The 24,101-nt window shown below is 39.1% G+C and overlaps 2 protein-coding genes and 1 long non-coding RNA gene across 3 annotated transcripts; all 3 read left to right on the top strand.

The window, feature by feature from the left end:
* Positions 1–8,562: 8,562 nt before the first annotated feature.
* LOC148721367 (uncharacterized) lies at positions 8,563–9,399 on the top strand. Its single transcript, XR_015992651.1, has 3 exons — positions 8,563–8,611; positions 9,115–9,164; positions 9,381–9,399. It is a non-coding gene; the product is annotated as an uncharacterized LOC148721367 (long non-coding RNA).
* A 6,938-nt stretch (positions 9,400–16,337) lies between these two features.
* Positions 16,338–17,225, top strand: LOC148721368 (melanocortin receptor 4-like). The gene has a single exon (XM_088736147.1). The coding sequence runs from the start codon at positions 16,338–16,340 to the stop codon at positions 17,223–17,225; it is 888 nt and encodes a 295-aa protein (XP_088592273.1).
* A 5,490-nt stretch (positions 17,226–22,715) lies between these two features.
* On the top strand, positions 22,716–24,101 carry LOC148721369 (uncharacterized). Its single transcript, XM_088736149.1, has one exon. The coding sequence runs from the start codon at positions 22,896–22,898 to the stop codon at positions 24,099–24,101; it is 1,206 nt and encodes a 401-aa protein (XP_088592275.1). The 5' UTR covers positions 22,716–22,895.

The raw sequence follows: 24,101 nt of genomic DNA on the forward strand, positions 1-24,101 counted from the left end.
TTTATTTATTTTTTGTATATTTAACTTTTACATGCATTCCCTCAATACTTTGAAATAGAATTTTGAGGAGCGCGACTTAGTTAGTTACCTAACTTTGCAAATTATTCTGAATACCAACGTCACTTATATTTTAAAGTTAAAAGTTTTTCTATAAAAATAAACACTTTTCTTCTTAATAAAAGAAGTAAACAAACATTCCAGCAAAAGGGAAGGAAGCAAAATACTTGTGTGATTTTCTGCTTTTCGAGAGAACGGGTGATGGATCTGCATTTAATGTACAAGATTACCATGTGTTAAACACCGCGGATGTATTGAGATAGCATTTTGACCAGCTGTTCATTTGCTAAGATCAAACTATTTGATTGAGAGCCAGCGGAGAGTTTCTTTACTGCACACTTTCTCATTTAGACGCTCGGTTTTCTGAATTTTAACTCAGTTCGAAATGGACGAGATTGGACGCGCTTCTACTTCATCGAACTTGACTGTCAATAGGGACCTTAAGCGGTCAGGACGGCAACGCCAAGATGACGTCGATTAAAAAATGAATTTCTACTTTAAATTAAAATTTCGAAAATGGCTGCATGTGTTTACCATCTCATAGAGCGCCACAACTCAACCTCAACATAACGTATATAAGTAGCGTTGAGTTCCAAATGTAAAATTAAAATAATTTACTGTCGCTGTTCCGGTTCGCAGACGACGCAAATTTTGGTGATTTCACTTTGTTGTTTTGCAAAGGACGCCCGCTAAGAAATTTACTAAGTTTTAAAATGCAACTGAGCTATTTTTCTGCCGATTAGATCTTTTGTTTTTCCACGTCCTCGTTGCCGTCGCCGTCGTGCTTTGCTTAAACCCTCGTATTATTTTCATAACGGTTGTAAGTTTTAGGCTGTATTTTGCAGTAAGACGCCACAAAAACCAAATTCATGCTTTACAAGTTCAACAAGTAGGACCATGGTGAACTAGAGAATGCTATAAAACTGAGAAGATCTGCAGTTAGTGTACTTTATGTATATTTAGTTTTTTTCCTCCGCTATTCGCCAGTATACTGTAGGCTTGCTGCCAAAATACTTGGAAATAAAACTACTAATGCTGGGCACAATCATTTTTTCTTTACTCTCTAACACTAATGTACATGATAAATTCATCTCTTAATCCAGTTATTTACTGCTGGAGAATAAAAGACATTCGGCATTCGATCAGGGAAAGTTTGCGAAATATGTTTTGTAAGTGAGAAGAGTAGATTATCAAAACGAAAAACCATGTGTTACAAACAAGTGCATCAATATTACTCGGGCCTCCTGAGGAATCCATGAGTCATGAATTGGGCTTCGTTACTATTCTTGTTAGTTTTTACTTTTTCTGATTTTGCTTTAGAGAAAGTTGTGCAGGAAAAAATTTATTAAGACTGATAAAAGTTCTAATGGGTCGTTTAAGTCAATTTGTTTTCATGAAGAACGTTTTTATGAGGTACTACAACAAATATTCACTTTAAGCTCAATGATGTGTCACGTGGTTTACTAAACATCTTCACAATTCGAAAGCCGGTGACAAGGAAAGTTGTAGTTTCAATCCCATGCCGACATACTTGGTCTTAATTAGTTTAGAATGTATTGACATGCCGCTCCCAGTGATCACCAAAATGATAAGTCTATCGCTGGATTCTGATGTGTTCGTTGATGCTTGGAAATGCGCTCTTGTCAATCCACTGCTAAAAAAAGACCTGAGCTGGATCTACTATATAAGAACCACCGACCCATAAGCAATTTACAGTATGTGTCTAAATTGAAGGAGAAAATTGTATTCGACCAGACGCATGCGCAAATGATGGCAAACTCGATATACCCCGCCTTGCAGTCATCCTATGGCGTTTCAAAATAATGAATGACATTTTCACGAACATGAATTCTCAAGAGATCCCTTCTGCTGTTGATACGGTGAATCCTGATGTTTTGATCGAACGTTTGCGGGAAGAATTTGGTATTTCTACCAACACTCTTGACTGGTTCAGGCCATATTTAAGTTTTCATTCAATCTACACCAAACGTCGCTTGACAGAAAAGGGAACTTAAGCAGTCACGACGGCGACGGCAACGAGATCGTGGAAAAACAATAGATCTAACTGGCAGAACAATAACCCAGCAGGTGCGTTTTAAAACTTTGTACATTTCTTAGCCGTCCTATGCAAAACAGCAACGTGAAATCACCAGAATTTGCGTCGTCTGCGAACCGAAACCGCGGCGGCAAATTATTTAAATTTACATTTGGAACTCAACGCTACTTTTATGCGTTATGTTGAGTTTGAGGTCTGGCGCCCTATGAGACGGTAAACACAAGCAGCCATTTTCGAAATTCCAACTAAAAGTAGAAACTCATTTTTTAATCGACGTCTTCCGTGGCGTTGCCGTCGTGACTGCTTAAGTTCCCTAATGACAGACAGACAACCTTTATTTTAGCGCGATAGTAATAAAAGCAATGCAGCTCATGGGGTCGTGCATAAATACTAAACCTAAGAACAAAATATATACATAATAAGTAACAATATCAAATTTTCTCAAAATTAAATTGGTAGAAGCTATGATGTAACCTAAAAGTAATGGAAATCTTTACATCTAAAATTTGTAGTTGTTGTAGAGGTCTCTTTGAAAGTCAACTCTAAAAACATCAATTGAACGGGTTTTCTTCTTTAGGTTTTGATACCTTGTATTGGGAATAGTTGCCATAATACAAGGCCTCTATAAGCAATAGAGTTTTTACTATAAGTAGAGCTGGAACGTGGCACCGCTAAGGAGTCTGACGCTCGTAAAGAGTAACCTGTAGAGCGTTTCGTCATAATATTTTTGGATAGCACTAGTGGGAGCCTATCATGAAATGCTTTGTACATTAGCTTTAACAGAAATAACTTATAACTAGAGCTCAGTGGATGCCAATCAGCTTGTCTTAACACGTCCAACGATCTCATGTCCTTAAGTAAATTAAAAATTATCCTCGGCGCCCTGCAGTGCAATCGTTCCAATGAGTCGAAGAGATCTACATTAAAACACGACCCCCCACAGAACGAGGCCGTAAGTTACTGATGGTAATATGACTCTGAGATAAAAGTTAATAAGAACGTCATTCGGCAGGGACCTCAATCTCCCAATTAGATATAGCTCTTTGCGAAACTCTTCTTGAGATCCAACATGTGCGCTACCCAGGAGAGTTTATCATCGACTGTTATACCCAGTAGCCTGGACGAGACTTGTTAACCCACTTTATGGCATCGGTACCTATATATGTGGATAGGCGCCACTGGCGCATTTTGGTTTTGCAAATTAACATGGCTTCGCTTTTTTGCGGATGTGGGGTAAGGCGATTTAAAATACACCATTTGTACAGCTCATCTAAAGCTTTATCCAATTGAGCTACCGCTTCATCTGCCGTTTGTTTGATACAGTAGATCGTAATATCATCAGCGAATAAGTAGACGGAGCCTGATTTCACACTTGGTGGGTAGATCGTGACAAACAAAGAGAACAGTGTAGGGCCGAGCACTGATCCCCGTGGTATACCGACGGATATGGGAAAAGTGTCAGAGATATTTCCATTATCGACTGTGTACTGCTTTCTCCCAATTAATTAATCTGTAATCCAACCCAGTGCTTGATCACAAATGCCAAAATTTGAGCGTAATTTCTCCAACAAGATCTGGTGCGATACACTATGAAACGCTTTGCGAAAGTCTACAAAGGCAACAGCCACTATGGAACCAGAGTCAACTGCTTTTCTCCATGTTTCCGTGAGATGAACAAGCAGGAGCTCGATAGAGTACCCCTGTCGATAAGCCCATCGTCTGAAAGCTTGAGAGCTTGAAAGCCGATGATGTTCATTTCCACCCGAAATAAGAGAAAACGTAGCAAAGCAAGACTGATAAAATCGTTTGCATGGGGGCTTGGAGAGACAAGTGTTTCCCATCGGCCTTAGGCCTACTTTGTATCTTTTTCTTAGGATGATATAGCAGTAGCACAGATACGCTAAGGAATCACTACTGTTTCGGGGGAAATCACATGATCACGTGTTCGAAGACGTTGCGCAAGAGAAAGCGAGCTGTCCTTGGTAAGGGCTGTGACTAAAAGAGGGACGGGGACGTGGGAAGTGGGACGTAGGGACGTGGGACTCGGTGACATGGGACGCGGGGAAGTGGGACGTGGGGACATGGGACGCGTGGACGTGGGGACATGAGACGTGGGACGCGAGGACGTGGGACGCGAGGACGTGGGACGTGAGGACGTGGAACGTGAGGACGTGGGACACGGGGACGTGGGACACAGGGACGGGAACGAAATTTGCAAGGATAAGGCACAGATGTTGTAAGATCAACAAGAAACAATGGATACTTACAGGGAAAGTCCTCCATGGCTGTCCAGAGTTCTTGCGGTCAAATAGGAAAACAAACATATCCGGTCGAACTATGGACGCTGGAAATCATCGGCTGCTACTGACAAGCTCTCCAACATGAAATAATACCTTTCCCGAGACCACCGAAAATTATACTTTTACAAATTCAGCGCAAAAATCAGGTGTTGTTTGTTCATCACATCCCCGCGTCCCAAGCCCCCGCGTCCCACGTCCGCGTGTTCCACCTCCCCGCGTCCTACGTCCCCGTCCCACTTTTAGTCACAGCTCTGGGTAAGAACATGAGTTAGAGGATTCTTCCCACCGTTCCTCTCCATCGTTTTCTTTTCCTAGCTTTCATTCTTTTTCTGTCAAACACTTAACATCGACTCAGATTTAGTTCTCACTGGAATCAAAGAACCCAATGAATCCCTTCCATAGTTCTTTATACTTTTCAAAAAGATATCAATAACAAGACTATTGCAATGCCATGTTATGAATTTTTTCAGAAGATTGTATCGCTGGAGGAGGGAGAGGGAAAGTGCTTGCTATCTAAAAATTGGCATGTTTGAGGCTCATATTTTTTACTTTGGAACCGATTTTGGTGAAATTCTGAAGAATTACACATGTCATTCTGAAAATTGATGTGCTGTAGAAGAGTTTCGTGATAATTACTGTTTCAGAAAAAAATTGGAAATTTGTGTTAAAATACATTGTTTCTTTGGAATAGGGGGATCAACTGTTGTACCACTTATTTGACAATATCACCCATTTCACAGTTTTACCCTCTCTAAAGTCTTTAATTCTTTGTTGTAAAACAACTGAGCTTTTACAAAGTGTGCTGAGCACAGAAGAGTTATTTTGAAGTAAGAGTTGCAGAAAAGTTGTACATGTTCATATAACCTGTATAAGCTCTTTCAAGAGGTTTAGAAATAACTGGTAGGACCAAGATAGGCATATAGTTATTCTTATCTTGAGGCAAGTCTTTCTGGTAAACAGGGGTTAACCTGGCCTTAACCTCCTCTTCTATAGCAAAAAGAGAGTATCAGCGCTATTGTGTGGAAGCCGATTGCCAGCCAAACCTTTGAACAAACCGACTTCAAGGTAAAAAAAAAATAAAGAAACTTCCTTAATCCCTTCCTTTTTTATTTTCATTGCTTAACTATATCATAGTTAACAAATGACGCTCACTAAATTCGAGCACGTGGCCCTATCCGAGCTTTCTTGGGTTCTTGATCTTTTCCATCTGTTGCAGGGCATCAAAGAAAAAGTTTGATCCTTTGGCAGAGTTTTCAAGGTTAGCTGGAAAGTTGAAAGATAAAGTAATGAATCCAAACAAAGGTAAGTAACGGTGAAGTTGATTTGTGTGCTCCCAGCAAGACTGAAAAGTATTTGAAGCAGCAGTCAACGTGCCATACGCATTAAATTACAGCAGATGTACCCGCTTTGCCATACTTTACTTTAATTGAAAATTTTGTGGGCAACAAAAGCTCTTGACTACAGTTTTACGCAGCAGCGATGGAATCTCTCTTTAATCATTAAAGTTACAAGTTCCCTATAGGTTGTAGGGAAATTTTTTTCAGTTGATATCTACAAGTACTTGCGCAAGTACATTCGCTAAAGATAGTGCAAAGTCAGCAACAAATTATGTGGTGAGTGAAAATCCTTTGAAGTTTTTACCTCATTTCATTTGTTTTACGCTCCAGATGACTCACAGTATGAAGAGGACCCGTGTGATATCCCAGACACACCTCCGGTAACACTCTACAACTTTCACCAACTAACTTAGTAGTGTAAACGATTTGGAATTGTTTAAATGTAGGTGAACAGTGAAAGGATCACAGAGCAATTGAATCATGGTCATCGATGTTGATCCTGAAATCAATTCGTGATTTGCAAAAGCTCGAAAACGAATTTTTATTCATTTGTTTGTATGATTGTGACTGGGAAAGTGAAGAAGAAAATGAAGAAGTGGAAGAAAAGAAGACGCGTGACCTCAGCTTGTGGAAGATAACGATTCCTCACGTGATCATGGAAACTAAACAGGTGATTGGTCATTTTACTTCAAGTAAAAACCGGGAAGATTGGGTCGGGTCTTGAGATTAAGTACGCGACCCGACCCAAACCTTCCCGGTTTTTTTTCACTCCTTCGCTACCATCGCGCCCTTTGCTTTCGCGTTTCGTTTTACTAATTGAACGTCAGGGATAGGCTACCATTGCAGGTTAAAGTGAGGAGGAAATAACCTTATCATTTAGTAGTAGTAGTAGTAGTAGTAGTAGTAGTAGTAGTAGTAGTAGTTCTTCTTTATTTAATGCAGCACCACACTTAGCTACAAGCTACTTTCCAGGAAATAATTTGGATATATCAACAAAAGTTAAATGGTAAATTGGCCATCGTAACGATTACAAAAGCTGACATTTCAAGCGTTAGCCCTTCGTCGGAGCGAATAGAGGAATTGTGGGTTGTGTGTGCTTTTAAAGGCAGAAAATTTCTGCCTTTAAAAGCACACACAACCCACAATTATTTCGTTACCCTCACCGACACAGCCCCAAATAGTTTCTTTTGAAACTATCAGCCTACTTTCCATGAAGCCCACAACAAAATATTCAATAAAAAATTACAACCTACATCAAGAATTATGTACATTAAGTCAACTATTATTAAATAAGGATATCGTAAACTTTAATGACTGTAACGCGGTTGACTTGGAAAATTGTAATTTCCATTTTGTGACAATCAAACCAGATCCTTTAAAATTCTGTTGGATCAGTCTAGTGATAGGAATGGTGACCGTGTTCAAAGATAGTAGAGTGAATCCTTAAACTCGTGTTAACTGTGGTGTGTTCGCTAGCTCTCGATTACTGTATCTGAGAGCAGTAATAGACTTTCATACATGACATAAAAGGTTTCTTTGTTTTGCAGAAATGTATGTTTATTATATCCGTGGAAAGAGCTGATGCAGAAGAAGGTGCGTATGCTGTAAATATACATCATGTACAATTGCCGCTATTCCGAAATCAAAGTTCCTCTTTTTCGTCGTAGAACCTTTAGGTATTCTAGAACAATCAGAGCATTTTCCATCACAAAATCAACGAAGACAGAATTTACTTTTACCCAACAAATGTGTCATCCTTTTCATCAGCAGGTTTGTTTCACTAAATAGTTTATCCCTCAGCGACTTTGACCCTGTTTACTTGACTTAATGTTTTGATCGGAGAGGTGTTCTCTTCTTCCTATGGTTTCCATCTTTTTCAACCAATGTTTCTACGCTCTCATGATTCCAGCTTCCGTTTCCGCCAAATCTCTGGATATTTGTGCGAACTTCTTTTCCAAACTTACTGCTGCCTTTGAGTTATTTGCGTTTGTTCCATGGAGGTTTGTAACCATAATGCACTTCGTGAAAGTCTTCGGTCGGTGAGTGCGAGCTGGTGATTTAAGGTTTCAAGCCAAACGCGCAATTTTTCATATTCCATCATCTTCTCTTTAGAGTTACAAGCCAGGCTCTAGTTCGCTTCATGCTCTATCAACGGTGTATATAGTTTTCAAATAATCAAAGCGACGCTGGCCACCTTTTGAAATAAAAAAGGTATAGTTTCAGCAAAAAGTGGCTTTCTTTGCAACAAAGTCGATAACAAGATGACGATAATTAAAAGTCAAAATTATAATAACTATTACTATTTAAGCTACCAATTTCAACATAAGAACGGTTCATTAAGATGAAACATTCTGTTCGACAAAGGGTTCAATGCGAGGTATTTTTATTCTTACTGTTTCTACTGAAGTGGTTAGGTATTTTTCCATAGCTATGTTCGAGGTTCCTTCGAGTGTCCGCTCATTCCACAGATACTTTGCGAGTGTATTTCTGATTATGAGCGTATCCTTCTCAGTCCCTTACACCTTTCTTTAGTCCAGTGTGAAACGGTTTCAATGGATACCAAACTAGCACTACCTCTGAAAACTGACGCCTTCAAGGCACCCCAGCTCCTCCAGAACCCACGCATATGTCAAAATCGCTTTGTGACTTTACATAAGCGGTGACCCGTTAAAGGAGCAGTGAAAGTGATCCAAATGAAAGAAATCCCTGTTTTCGTTTTACCACTTTCTTGAGGAACGGTACGGTACTGGTAAAGCAGTTTAGAAATGCATGCATTTTGGTAAAAAGGGGGGAAGCTCAAGCAGTGAACTTATATTTGTTTTTTCCCTTTTCTTTGTAGTGACCCGATGGGATGTAGCACGGTAGGTTTTAATTACTGTTTGTCATCAGCTTCCCAGATTACGAGCAGTCTTTCCTTTTCGGCGTAGTTCGTCGCACGAGTCAAAACAAATTCAGTGAAAAAAATAACGGTGTTAGCGCACCGCGCAGAACTCTAGGTGCGAGGCGCACTGATTTTTTCCCCTCGTGCGACGAACTTCACCGAAAAGCAGAGACTGCTGTTAGTAAGGGGAGTTCAAGTTATACAGATGCCCTTCCATTCTATATTTTGTTGAGGAACTAAACGAATTTCACGATTTTGACATTTTTTCACAAAGCAATCGAAGTTTGCTAAACATTCCTCTTACCTTTTCCATTTTGAAAGTGGCGAAGGCACTGGTAATATCGTTTCCCTTTTTGTTCATATTACCAACAATAGTCGCTAAGGGGGAACTATCGTGCAAGTCCTTGTAAGGGGAAGTTGGTCCTTTACAGACTTGGTTTTAACAGTTTTAATCGCCCTTTGATGTTTATTTTAAATCAACAGGCGGTATAAGGAGTTCTTTGTTCTTCAAAGCAAGTTACAAGAATTCCACGGTAAGTATTGGAGTTTGATCCATGTTTGCTTTGAATTATTTCCATTGGAAATATCACACCGAACTAAAAGGCATAGACACAGGGTCATTTTTATCAGCCAGCACGCGCAAGATGAGAGAAACACCCATGAAACCCACTAGACGAGTCTTTTTTCCCGTTCGACACTTCTAAAAAGTGCTTCGTGCATATAATTTCATTTCATTTTGGCTCCTGCAGGTTCAATCGATGACTCGCTTCTTACACCGAAGCGTAATTCTTTAAAATCAGTTTGACAGAAGAGTACAGCTACTTATTTCGATGCTTGCAGAGTTCAGTTTGAGAAATATTTACAGGTGAGAATGAGGCATGAATGAATCTCGAGGCTTGGAGTGAATTCTTCGAATAATTTGTTGTTTTTCTGTTCTCTAGTATTTGTGTTCTAATCCGCTGCTAAAGGGAAGCGGATTATTGTTCAACTTCCTTTCACCAGAAAAGGAATTCAGTAAAATGTTTGGCCCTGACAAGATGGGTGATAAAGCGGGTAAGTTGTATACTGTTTTGCACCACTAATATATCCTATGCACAGATAGAATGAAAAGAATACAGGATGAAATCAATAGAAGAATAGATTAATAAGCAACGTGACGTTACTGAGCGAAAAAAAGCTTTTTTGAAACATACTTACAGCGAAGAGGGTTATAGGACTGATAAATTAGTCAATCTAAGCTAATCAGAAAACAATGTCAAGTGTGACAGGTTGTTTGCCCAACGTGATTCTCTGTCATAGGAATATTACCGACACCCTCCTGCAGTTTTAGCTGTTGGAGTCCATACTTTTTGTTCTAATTTCTCGATTCCACATTTTTCGCAGGTAAAAAGATCAAGTCAATGACAACAATACTCAAAAAGGAGGTAAGCCGGCGATGCTTTAAAGACAAGTGAATTACTTGATTCTTATACTGAGTTCTATTCAAGTATTCAGTCGGTGGGTATACAATAAATGTCCCGTGGGTATACAAGGAGTGTCCCATGGGTATACAATGGATATCCCCTGGGTATACAATGGATATCCCCTGGGTATGCAATGAATGTCCCCTGGGTAAAACTGTTAACCTTGCTGTTTCTCTCTACAGAAAGGTCAGAACCTCGATCCATTTTTGCAGTCGATCTTATCATCTACCGTAGAACCAACAAAAAGGAAGCCATTACCAAAGTTAGTTATTTTCTTCATGTTGATTTTGTTTTAAGCTATCAACCATAAATCTCAGACCGATCTTGCAAACTATCTCTATAATCACAGGCAACGAGCAGAGCCTCTCTTTCCAGTTTATCTTGTCACATGAGTCACAAACAGTTAACAGAAACCAGTTGTTTTATTCACCTCTGGTTATTGGTGACTCGCACAAAAGAACAAAAACAAAGACAAAAACAAATGCTCTTAGCTTAATGGAGCCTATTCAAGGTAAGCCAAAATTGTGCTATTTAATTGACTTGGTAAATATTGGGTTTTATCTATTGTAGGGGTCTTCTAGATGAATCAAGAAGAGGCGAGGTACGCTTACATTTTAGACATGATTTTCTTCTCTCCATATCTGTTTTCTATATTTGATTAAGCGTTTTTGTGTAGATGGCTTTGAACTCACTTTTACCAGCCCTCAATGGTACACTTTCAAACAATTTTGTACTTTCGGTTTTGAAACCTTTTGATCATTTTAACGAGTTACATTTGATTGTTAAATTGCATCTAGGAGGGACTTTTTCCTGGAAGGAAAAAACCGGCATCGTGAGTATTGCGTGGTTCGCAAACCTTTCTTTTTATTCTCGAGAAGGACAACAACTTAAATCAACAATGTTATACATATGATGCACGATCCTCGCAGTAGATAGCGCTATTTAAGCAATAGCGAAAATCAGACCTGAAAAAAATCAGGCCTGTACGGGATTCGAACCACTGACCTCTGCGATACTAGTGCAAAACATATGAACTTCATATATCTATTGTATCTGATTTATCATCACGGGTTTATTACGAATCAACTTAACGGCCTGCTCCCAGTTGGCTTGTTAGCTCAATAGGTGGTTTGCACGTTACGTCATAGCCGCCATGTTGGTGGACGTAAACAATGAATATCTCATTAGCTTCGTTTGTTCGTCCACCAGCATTCGTTCCTTTCACCATTGTTACCTGTGTCTCTAGAGGTTGGTTGCAAACCACCAATTAGTAGAGCGCTGCACTAGTATCGCAGAGGTCAGTGGTTCGAATCCCGTACAGGCCTGCTGTTTTTCAGGCCTGATTTTCGCTATTGCATAAATAGCGCCATCTACTGCGAAGGATCGTGCATCATAAATATATCTTTGATGTTAAAAGAAACTAGTTAACATTTGTTCACCGAAGCGGAGGTGAATTATTAGGGACCTTAAGAAACCACGACGGCGACGGCAACGAGGACGTGGAAAAAAAAGAGATCTAATTGGCAGAACAGTAGCTCAGAACGTGCGTTTTGAAACTTGGTACATTTCTTAGCCGTCCTATGCAAAACAACTTGAACGTGAAATCGCCACAATTTGCGTCGTCTGCGAACCGAAACCGCAACGGCAAATTATTTTAATTTCCATTTGGAACTCAACGGCTACTTTATACGTCATGCTGAAGTTGAGCTGTGGCGCTGTATGAGACAGTAAGTTCCTGCATCCATTTTTGAAATTCTAACTAAGAGTAGAAACTCATTTTTTAATCGAAGTCTACCTTGGCATCGCCGTCGTGGTTTCTTAAAGTCCCTATTATTTTGGTATAGGAGAGGATAACGTGTAAGTAATTCAATCGAAACTAAAATGAGACAAAAATTCATAGTTGTATAAACGAATATCTATTTATCTTTTCAATACTCTCACAGAATCACTCAGTGTACTTACAAAAATAATCTTTCGGCAAAATACGAAATCAACACCTTTAAGAAGCCATGTTAAGCAGGAGATGCTCATAATTTATCGTCTTTACGTGTCATATTCCTATTTCAAAGTAAAAAAAAAGCTTGTTTTTCTTTTTCGTTTTTAGAGTTATCTGATTAAAGACCCTCTAGCTAAGTAATTGGCGTTCGTTTGAATCAATTTCCGGGTAACTTATAGGTAAAAAAATATATAATAAAACAAAAACAATAGCTGTTAACGTCATCGGTCACCCCCTGAGGGTCCCCCAGAGGAACACATAGCCTCTTCACACAGAGAACAACTTACAAATCTAGTTGAGGATTTATATTGAATACCCTACATTTGAAAAAATGCACAGAACTTAATCTAGAAAGATTTTTTATTCAAAATATGCTAGCTTTTTGGCTTAATTTGTTGAATGGTTTAAGTTCGATTTTATCATTATTAAAGCTCGTCACTCAAACCGCACTTTTGAATGATTGCTTATCAGCAGTCGATTCCGGTAACATTTTTGAAACTCTCAATCGAAATTTCAGTAGCATTCCCACCCACTGATTACAGGTGATGCCTGGCGCAGGTCAGCAGTATTGTTTGTGACATGGTCTAATGCGGAAGCAAAGCGTCGTACTGTAAAACCAAGACCTCACAGCGGTTTTTTTTTAAACTAAAAATATAAATTCGATTTATCTGTATTCGATTGGAGGAGTCCTTTATCGATTCTTTGAACTGCTAAGTTTCTCTGTAGTATACTAGAGGTGGAAAAAAGTGTTGAAGCTTCGAAGAAATTAAATTTCTCTTCACTGGATGATTATGACATTTCAATATCAGAACGACTAATAATTGAGTTTACACTCTCTAGAAGACTGCCATAGAAGGGAGCAGGTGATCTGTTTGAGGAAAGTCAACTGAACAGCAGTGAAATGAAAGAAATTTCTAAGTGTCAAACATTCGTCAACAGACTCAGTCATGATAGGCGATTTCAAGCCTTTGTTCGGTAACAATTAAAAAAACAATAATCAATATTGATAATTAAGCCTTGCAGAATATGTCCAATTGAAAACTGTAGCTGTATTGAAAATGCCGAGGAGTGACTTGGAGCAGTTACGTATGAAATTAATCACAAAATAGCCCGGATCTGTTGTTTTAGAGGTAACACCTCAAAAGTACCCAATATTCATTTTTAATAATACTTCATGGACCTTGAAAGGTAGTTTTGCGGCTTGCATCGAACGGAAATTTATGTGACCCAGAAATATCTGTTTTATACTCTTTTTAGGATGAGCTTTTATAAACAATCTACCAATTTCGATGAAGTTCAAGCAAGTTGAGTGGGTGTTGATTTTGACAGATTGCTTGTCAATAGACATGGTAAACCCTTTTGTCAAAGGTGACATATATTATTAGTAGAAAACTAGAAGCCATCCACTTTTAATATTGCCATCCGTTTTCTAGCCAAGGTAATTACATTCTAATTTGAATGCTGCTAACAGATCTAAGTCGTAAACTTACGACTCGAAATTTTGAAAAGCAGGATTCATATTCCCAATTTACTGATTTTAACTCGCTGATATCAAACTCGTGAGGCCCTCTTATCAGTCTCTGTTTTCAAACGCCTTAAGAATTTCTTAGATTTGGAACCAAATTTGGAAGGTGAGTATTTACACAGTATAACTAATGATCCTATGGCAACCGAGCTTGATAAGAGGTTTTGCCAGAATTTGCTACCTCATCGCCCTTCTGACCTTGCATTGGTTGTAATGAGAGTCACACTAAGTTCTAACTAAAGCTTATTTAAAAATTTTCACTATTTATCATGTAATTATATTGTTAGTAACTCATTTAACTTCCCCACCATGGCCACTGGGAAAACTGAGAGGTAATAATCTACATAGCATTACACAAACATAACGTATATGAATAGAAACTAAACTCAGGCATAAAAGATCACATCATGCAACTCGGCAATCACTACAACCCGGATCCGAAAGGATTATTTTTCCAGATCTCTGGCATATCCATCAAATGATTCCGTCCATGCAAGTACTTTTGCTACCGACAACAACTGATGTAATCAAAAGCTCTTAAAGCAATACGCAAATTCATTCATATTTGTGTGCTAACCAGAAGATGGAATAAGTTTTGCGGAGGAAACCACAATCGCCTACTCTTCAATTATATTATTCTATGGGCCAGTTAAAATCAACGGCTGTGTTTGAGAATAATTTTACTTCCCCCATTGGCCACGAGCATGGGTAAAGAAATAAAAGGCATGTCCTTTCTTTTTGATGCAGTATACTTACGAGTGGTTCTTGTCCAAAATTCAATTGTTACACTAAAGGCGGTAGGAAGTTACTACTTGCTAAGATAATGCAACAATCCACAACTTGGAAATTCTACTTGTTTCGGAGCTTTGTCCACTAGAAATGACCTTTGGTTAGTTTTAATACATTCATTGAGCTTAATTCCTTGTAGACTTGAAATCAGATGTCTTAAAGAGCATCGACCATATCTTTAGTGGTTTATATCATTCTTTACATGGTTTTTTGCATTTGTATCTTGTATTTATTATATAATTTTTTTAGTTGGAGGGCCAATGAATTGTAAATCTTTGTGATTATCATCATGATCTTGTGCTATTTCTTAACTAACCAAGGCATTTCCGTATTACCTACTGAAAATAGTCAACGGTTATGTGGTACGGCGCCTAATTGACCTTCTTCTTGTAGAATAACCTTCAGAATTTTGTCAACCCACTGATCGGACAAAATACAGGGAAGAGTCACGTTCTCATATATAAACACTACCACGAACGGCACAGCGAAGTCCCGAAAGACCTACTGAAACGTTTTAGCATTCTGAAAAAGTGTAGTAACAAGTTCGCTTGTTTGGTGAACGAAATGCTTTTCATCAGAGACTTAAAACCCACTCTGAACGTGCAAAGCGATTCAATTCGCGCAAAAGTATTTCTTTAATTAGCTCGTAACATATTTATGCTAATTTAGTGTTACACCTTGCCACAAACTTCATTTTTTATTTCTCCTTGACAATGGCGTCATGATGACACCGAAACGTCGGTTTTTATCGTTAGTTTTTGCTAGTCTTTGCATTTCTAAATCTTTATTGATAAGAATATATGACTTTACAACTCAAAACATTTAAACCACCCGTCAGAACATCTTTAAGTTTCAGTGATCTTACACGGAAATATCGTTCATGCACATCAAACTATTATAAACTCTTCTGAAAATTTCTACGGCCAAAATGGAACATCTTTGCACTTGAACAAGCCTCCATGTGATCAGTTTAGGGATCAGGACAAAGGTACCCTTATTGTCTAATTGATTTTTACTTTTGCTCTAACTCGGAATAAACGTGCCATAACAAATTTGCATAGACCATCTGACCATCAGAGTCAATGAATCCGCTTGTGAAACTGTCATCGATTTTCAGTAAATTCATCGCGTAAAATTATCGATCATCGGGCATACCAAATTTGCAGACCATCTGACCATCTGAGTCAATGAATCCATCGATTTTCAGTAAATTCATCGCGTAAAATTATCGATTATCGGGTATAACAAATTTGCATAGATCATCTGACCATCAGATTCAATGAGTCCGCTTTTGAAACTGTCATCGATTTTCAGTAAATTCATCGCATAAAATTATCGATTATCGGGGCATAACAAAATTGCATAGACCATCTGACTATCAAAGTCAGTGAATCTCGCTTTTGAAACTGCCATCGGTTTCAGCAAATTTATCGCGTATAGTGATCGATTATCATTGTTTACAAACAGAATGGGTTTTCAATGGAAATTCAACCTTACGAAATACTTCCGCGCAAGAGAATTTAAACTGACTTTGTTGTCATTATTATGTAAATTCAAAGGGCAATTCGATTTTCATTTCATTTTCGGATGTTCATGTAAAGCAAAAACAAGCGAGAAATAAAGAATCTCAGAGTCTTCATCAATTGGCCTTGCTTTATAAATAATTGGCCTTCTCCCTCGCTTTATAAACATCTTACTCGGAGGACATATTACGAGAAAAAGGTTTTCCCAAATTTATTTTTGCAGGATCATGAGAGGTAGGCCCCCAAATGATTTGATAGATGGCAATTAATATCAAATTTCATCAGTCAAGATCGCCGGGAAGTCATAGATAATTTAAAGCTGCTTTCGTTCTCGAGAAGTTACCATTTTGTCCACTGTTAGTCTCCTGGTCGACTAACCACGCGTTTGATCTTCATCTGCGTCCTAAACAATGACAAGCGCTGACGGCCCCTATCGTTCATCGATGGTCGCCAATTGTGTGCTCAACGCATTGTTATCCTACACCGCCATCACATTGAACATCATAACAATTTACGCAATGAGAAAAACCTCGTCGCTACCGAGGCCGTTAAGAACATTTCTGCTGAGTCTTGCTATCTCAGATCTTGGTGTTGGTATATTTGTACAACCTTATTACGTTGTGCTTTTAGTTAGAGGGTTGAAAAGCGCCGATCCTGTTGACGAATCAACGAATAAAGCCATGCATGCCATCGCGGATACCCTCTCCATAGTTTCAATTCTCACAGTTTTCGCCCTCAGCATGGACAGATTCCTCGCTGTACATCTTCATCTCAGATATCAGGAGCTTATCACTCACAGACACTCTGTTTTGGCTGTGATATCAATCTGGATGTTCAGTGTATTTCTTGGAGTATCTGGCAATTTTTGGATGCCTCCCTCCCTTCTGATTTTCCTTCCTGTTGTCCTTGGGTTCTGTTTTATGTGCACAGGATTAGTTTACTGCAGGATTTATTTTGCTGTACGGCGCCACACGAGGCAAATTCAGTCCTTGCGAGTGCGGCGAGCCGAGCAGGATGACGGTGACATGGAACAAGCCGCAAGGATGAGGAAAATTGCCATTACTACATTTTACGTGTATCTTGTGTACTTGGTCTGTAATTTGCCTGAATACTGCACTAGTATTGCTGCTACTGCCAATAACGAGCCTAGCGTTGCATTGAAAACTTTTAGGTTTTACAGTTGGACTCTTGTTTGTATGAATTCATCGCTAAACCCCGTTATTTACTGTTGGAGTATGCGGCACATTCGACACACCATCATTAACACTCTCAAAAATATACACCCGTGCGGAAAGTGAGCGACACAGAAAAATAACAAGTCGATTTGCACCTGACAGTTATTATGTGAGTGGATACAATAACACAACTTGATAAGCTTTTTGAACTAACAGCCTGCATAAAGTAGTAATAAAATGGTTTACTTGTAATACTCAAAATTGATCTCTAGTAATAAGGACAAAATCACCGTAGGGAGCCTGTCTAAACGAGAATATTGGTGCAATTTTTGCTGTTGCTCCTCTGCTAACGACATTGGCACAGAAAATAAGTGCTTTGTATTTATGATAGCCTAATTTAGATGCAACATGAAAAGGCACACATCAAAGAGTGTCGGTTGCTATTGTACATATTTTAAAAGGAAATTTCTACGTAATTTGAAGACAAATGTTAAGCATGGTGATAATTGGAATTAGAATAGAGAGCTTCAGCTATCTACGTCTTCTAGTTCTACAATATATTAGAGAGCTATCACATAAAAAAAAAAACAAGCAAAAAACACCTCAATTTTCATGGCTCAGTAATTTTGCATCGAAGGAAAGACAAAGAACTTTTGACTGATACAGCGTTGTCGCTCAGCCAAAAACCATATAATTAAACTTTGAATTGACTTTTTAGTTGCTTCCACAGTAGACGCCGACAACTCTCTGACGAAATGAATTTAGTGAAAGTGTTTTTTTTTTAAATTCTGTCGCTTTTCCTCCAGTGGAAGCTTTTATATTTTCATTTTACGCTTTTTTAAAGGTTGTTTCACACTTCGGGTTTACAAATCTTTAAACAAATAAAGATCCAGAATTTATTATATGACCCTTCCTTCCCAAACGAATCCAAATGACATTCGATACATACGTCTCATAGTTCTCGCAGCAGTTATTAGACATAAACAAATAAGAGGAAACCCACAAACCGGATAATGCCTAGAACATTTGTATTAATAAAAGTGTTTATTTGGCATCGATTATGTAAAAATCAGAATCATCATGAAACGTAGGCTCGGCCAAACGCCATCAAAATTTAACGCAAGATCTTGCAACGTTGTTGCGCGCAACGTGTTCCACACCTTTGGCCACCCCATTAAATTGTTGTTTGGTGTTGTTTCAAGTGGTCAAATTTTTGGTGCCACACTTTTGGATGTTGCAAAATATTGCTCTCGCTTGGCCAGGTTCTTCACAACATTTTTTATCGCACGATCCAACAATATTGCGTTGAAATGTTACGTGCGTTTAGACGGGCCTTGAAAATGTTATTCGGTTTAAAGTACCCCATAGGACTTAGTGATCATAGTTGGATCAAATTTCTTTAGTTATGACTAATGCACCCCTTTGTTTTGTTTGTTTTTAGGTTTTGTGAATGGCACCCATCCTTACAAAATATTTCGGTTTAAATTGACCAAACATACCCACAGTTTATTGACATTCAAGCCAACCCTCCGCCTACACAGCCCACAGCTTATTATACCAAACAACCCTCTACCCACACAAAAATATTATTAAGAAGTCTGCATTTCGATTTTTCCGTTTTACAGTGCTCGATACATAAAAGTAGAACGCGATATATACTAAGTTAGTAAAATGCAAAGACTACGCTTTCATCCTGACAAGCCTGTTTCTAAGATCACTAAAAAGATTATTAAATATTTTGAAGTTAAAACAGTATTTTGTTTATTTTCTTACAGCTGAATAGAGCCTCCATCGAAAGCCCCTATATATTATGGAAGAAGAAATTATCCCCTACTCAAAATATGAGTCATTTACTTTCATGGATAACTGAATCGCAGAATAAAAAACCCGCAGTATAACACACGCACTACCCGCGTGTTTTCAGTAGAATGTGCGCTCAGATCACTATCGTCTGAGTGTGACTGTCCCTGCCATAAGTGTTTCCTAGGGGCAGAAAAGTGAGGTTGATTATTTCCGCTGAAAAATCGGTCTCGACATGTGCAGCCATGATAATCTACTTCACATACGTATATCATAAATGCATTCGGAGACCAATTAATCCTTTTTCTCGGAATAAATAGCGCGAGGCTTGTCTAGTCTGTAAAGTTCTTTCATCGTAGAAGAAGCCGAACTAAAACTGATCACTCAACTATTTTACCCGAAAATGAACACCCAACATATTTTTTTTATTAAAAAAAAAACACATAAAAAGTTAATATACAGAATAAATCCAACGTCTAACAAAACGTTCATAATTTAACTGAATAAAGCTGCCGCGATCAGATTAAACAAAAAAAAAAGACTGAGAAAGTCTAAGAAGAGCCCTTGAACCCAGGAGTAACATTTCATAATATAGTGAGGCTATTGAGCGTGCTTAGAAGGATGTTTTGTTGTCAGCGACAATGATAGGCATTTGAACATCCTGAGCGGGTGATGATATCCGTTCAGGTCGTCTTGAGAAAAATATCTATTATGTGTATATTTTCGAAAACTTCCCGCAGCTTCATGAATGTTTAATAGGGCAGACAGTAAGTCCAAATATAGGAAAAGCTTGTTCCGCATTCAAATTAGTTTCACTCCCTGAGTAAACAAAAAGACCATAAAAATCATTTAAATCGAAAGTTGCCCTGAAAAGGTTAAATGATTAATTTCATCCAGATAATATACTTTCTTGCTATCACTACGAAAACATAAAAATGTATTCTCTTAAATATATGCTCAGTTCACTCGCAATTGGACTGAGAAGAAAAAAGGACTTTTATACTGCAAGCGACAGAGATGTCAATGAACCAAAACATAAATTATGTTAAAAACGTCACAACAGTCTCCTCTTCCGAAAAATGTCTTAATGGAGCAAACTTAATTAAAGCAGAAATAATAATTATGAGTATTCTCTTAAATATATGCTCAGTTCACTCGCAATTGGACTGAGAAGAAAAAAGGACTTTTATACTGCAATCGACAGAGATGTCAATGAACCAAAATATAAATTATGTTAAAAACGTCACAACAAGTTCCTCTTCCGAGAAATGTCTTTAATGGAGTAAACTTCATTAAAGCAGAAATAATAATTATGAGTTTGAAAGTTTTCTTCCTCGTCTTTGGCCACTCATACAAATATACAAATAGAATGAAATAAAAGTATAGTAGTTGACTTAAGCCAAAGTGCACTTCTTCTCTCAGTACACTCTTTACTAAAGCTTTCTTAATGGGTTTCGGGCGGCGATTGTTTATTCATTGGAAAAAGCTAATTTTAAGAAGGGCAAGTGAACCCGCCCTTGATTGAATTTACTAGTACTCACAATCGGCTGCGATGAATAATATGATTTTAGGGAAAATAAAACAGTTCAGAATGATTCTCTTTTTCTCATGATTAAGTTTTCCCACAAGCTCATGAAAATAACATAAAAAAGACAGTCGAGTGTATTCCTAACTTTCGAAAATTTCAGTCCAATGTTTGATTCCGACTCTGAAGTCTAAATTCGGTTTTCACCTCGCCGCTATGCTAATGAAATATAATGAAAATCCGGCGCGTATTTTACAAACTGAATTTGACAAACTTCATTCAAAAAGAAAAAAGATAAACAGTCATTGAAATATTATAAGATATCAGCGATGGAAAAATACAGAAACTTCTCCTGTTGATCTTGATTTTGTGAGGATAGAAAAAAGGCATAGACTTGACGTGGTATCAGCAGATAAAAGGGTGCGGTAATTTTAGTATCAAGCAAACAAAACGAATTCTTAAGAATAATTTCTGTGAGCAGCTGTTCATCATTAAAGCGGACCATGTTCATCAGCCCGAGAACGGTGCTGGAGACAGTACTGTAAACATCTCTGTGGCAACGCTCACAGCAGTTTTCTTTATGACTACAGAATGGAAGTCTCGTACATCGTTAATCTCGTCTTGAACGCCTTCAAATCCTTCACCGCCATCAAGTCCAAGACTTCACGCGATAAGGACAACTTCATCTTTACCGGCTCCTTTCAAAGTCCTTGACTGACTGGTTGACTGCCTTGCTGACGGACTGTTGACTGACTGGTTAATAGACTGGTGCCTGACTGGCTAGCGACTGGCGACTGGCTAATTAAACGGTTGTCTTATACTGGCTGACTGACTCAATGGTACCTGACTAGCTGACTGACTTGTTGACTGACTGGCTGACTGACTGATTGAGTTAATGGCGACTGACTGTCTGACTAATTGGTTGAGTGTCTCACCGGCACCTCAAGGCTATCTGATTGGCTAACTGATTTACTGACCGAGTGGTGACTGATTGGCTAACTGACTGGGGAACTGACTGGCTGACTCACTGACTCACTGACTCACTGACTCACTGACTCACTGACTCACTGACTCACTGACTCACTGACTCACTGGTACCTGACCAGCTGAGTGACTGGTTGACTATCTGGTTAACTGACTGGTTCACTGAAGGACTTATTGCTTACCGACTGGCGTATGACTGGCTGACAGACTGGTTCACTGATCACTCGCACCCGACTTGTTTTTAAGCCTGAGTTGAGCTCGACAAAAGCTCGCACTTTTCACTTTTTGGCCAAATTTTGCAAAACACATCGCATTTCAGCTGGATTTTAATGTTTTCTTAAAGATTTCAAGCCCATGAAATGAAAAAATTTAATCTCGGCTTGTTTACAAATACTTTCTGCAAATAGTGTTTTACAAGCAGTTTCTGACCTTATCGCTGGTTTGTTAGCTCAGCCATTATATATCGATCGTACTTATTGTCATTCGGTCCAAGCAAAACACCGCAGACGGCGATACCTTGGCATCCACCCCACTACTGGTCATGATATGTACACTGTGCACCGCTTCACATCTCAGCGTCATGGGTCCTCCCCATAGTCCGTCTAATAAGGTACCCTGGGTAAGAGGATATTTGTAAAAATCCATTGAAAACAGTGAAGATGGACAGTATCGACGATTTAGTCAAGTCGATGAGTTTACCCGGGTTACCTTAGTATGTGTGAAGAGTTGGTGTTAGAAGACTATGGGGAGGACCCGTTGAGAGAGATTTGACTAGGGTCCAGGTTGACCGCGCATTAACGGTCTCTCAGCTGCACAAGAAGTTCCTTCCACGCATTAGAAGAATTCAGAACGGCCGTTAATTTAAAATTCTCGCTGGATTGGTTGCTCGACAAAGCGACTTTTGTGGGATTTTTTTTGGTGAACTTAAAGGGCAACTATTTGGCTTTCGTGCTGCCGAGTTTTGATTCAAGAGAAAGTATTTAAGAGTTGTTTTCGAGCGATTTTTGCGAGCATGTGTCAACAGAAGTTTCCGACCTTCCCCTATTTTATGCACGGTAATTTAGGGCGTCAAGCTAAAACACAGCAAAACGGCCTCAAATCGCGAGGAGAACAACACAGACTACTCTCTACGAAGGTAAGACTTTATTTCTTTGATTATTTCGCACAAATTTACATTTACGGAGCTCAAAAGCAAGTCCAACTAAACCACTATACAAACTCTTTAATTCTATCAGTCATCACCGCAGAGATTCCACGAGATCACTACGCATGCGCATAACTGGTCATTCTGCTACGCTTACGCTTACGCTCCGCCATTACATGTGCGACTGGTCAAGCGAATCGAAATCAAAGAATATCTTCACCATCCTACCTCCTTTACAGACAATATATAAACCTCTACGTAAGGCGCTGCCTTACAAGGATAATTTGGTTGTTTTGCGAGGCAAAACTGTATTTAAAGCGTTTTATCGCTGTCTACCAATATGAATTCAGAGGGATCAACGCTGAGCGCGTTTGACATAATTGTAGAGGAAAATTGCCCCACGGCGCCGCCGGGGAAACAAGGGAGTGATGCTCCAACAGGCAAAACTCCCAATGCTGGTACAAGGAGAGAAAAACAACCAGCCTTAAAGGTCTCTAAGGTCAAAAAGGCTTCAAAGTCAGCAGAGACCATAACATCAAACACGATGATCAACGAGGAATCATCCAAAACGTCAAAAGGATTTGACGAACTCAGCCACAAAATTGACCAACTCACGGCAGTTGTAGGTAATTTCGCTCCCGTTATTGCCGAACTAAAGGCGGCTTATGATGCCGGCTTAAATGAGGACTCGCCTGACGATAGCGAGGACGATAATGGAGTCGTGGGGGAACCCCCGGCAAAAATGAGTAGGTCAAGCTCAGACAATGATAAACCCGTCGCGGACGGTTTAGTTGATGTACTTGTTCAGGAAGTCACTGGAGATGAACAAACTGGCAAAGCATTAAACGAGAAAATTGCACAAGTTCTTGATAATATCTTAGCTTCAGGACTGAGCGAGCACGTGTTGACGAAACGCAAAGAGGATATAAAACGGCCCGAAAATTGCAAACTGCTGCGGGTCACAAAGGTCAACACTGAAATATGGGATATTGCTCAGAAAACCACACGTAGTATGGATGCCAGAATCCAGAAAATGCAAGAAACCCTGATTAAGGGTCTAACTCCACTCGCCTACCTAACAGGGAAGGTAGGTGAGACAGTGGAAAACCAGGCTCCACTGCCAGCCCCAGAAGAAATATGGGAAAGCCTTACAAGGTCTGTGTTGCTGATTGCCGCTGCCAATCATGACCTCAATATGTGTCGTCGAGATCTTTTCAAGGTTGATTTGAATACAAACTACAAAACTATATGCAGTAGCAAAGAACCTGTTGGTTCAGAATTGTTTGGCGATGATTTGACAGAGCGACTGAAAACTGTCAAAGAGAGCAAAAAGGCAGCTCAACAACTCACAAAACAAAAGTATGGAGAGTCTTCTTCTAAAAGCACAAGTAACTCCAGGAGGAATTTTTTATCGCATCGCAGGGGGCGTGCCAATCAAGGACGCTCCCACAGAAGGGAACAATACAGCTACCCCCACAACTACTATCCAAAAGGAGTCAAAAACTATCAGTCGACAAAGGCGACCAAACCACAGAAACAAAAATAG

The sequence above is a fragment of the Stylophora pistillata genome, chromosome 10, assembly GCF_964205215.1.
Source record: "Stylophora pistillata chromosome 10, jaStyPist1.2, whole genome shotgun sequence".
Taxonomy (NCBI): domain Eukaryota; kingdom Metazoa; phylum Cnidaria; class Anthozoa; order Scleractinia; family Pocilloporidae; genus Stylophora; species Stylophora pistillata.

Bases quoted from the DNA above. Each gene is read 5' to 3' on its own strand.
- LOC148721368 (XM_088736147.1), top strand. From the start codon at position 16,338: ATGACAAGCGCTGACGGCCCCTATCGTTCATCGATGGTCGCCAATTGT.
- LOC148721369 (XM_088736149.1), top strand. From the start codon at position 22,896: ATGAATTCAGAGGGATCAACGCTGAGCGCGTTTGACATAATTGTAGAG.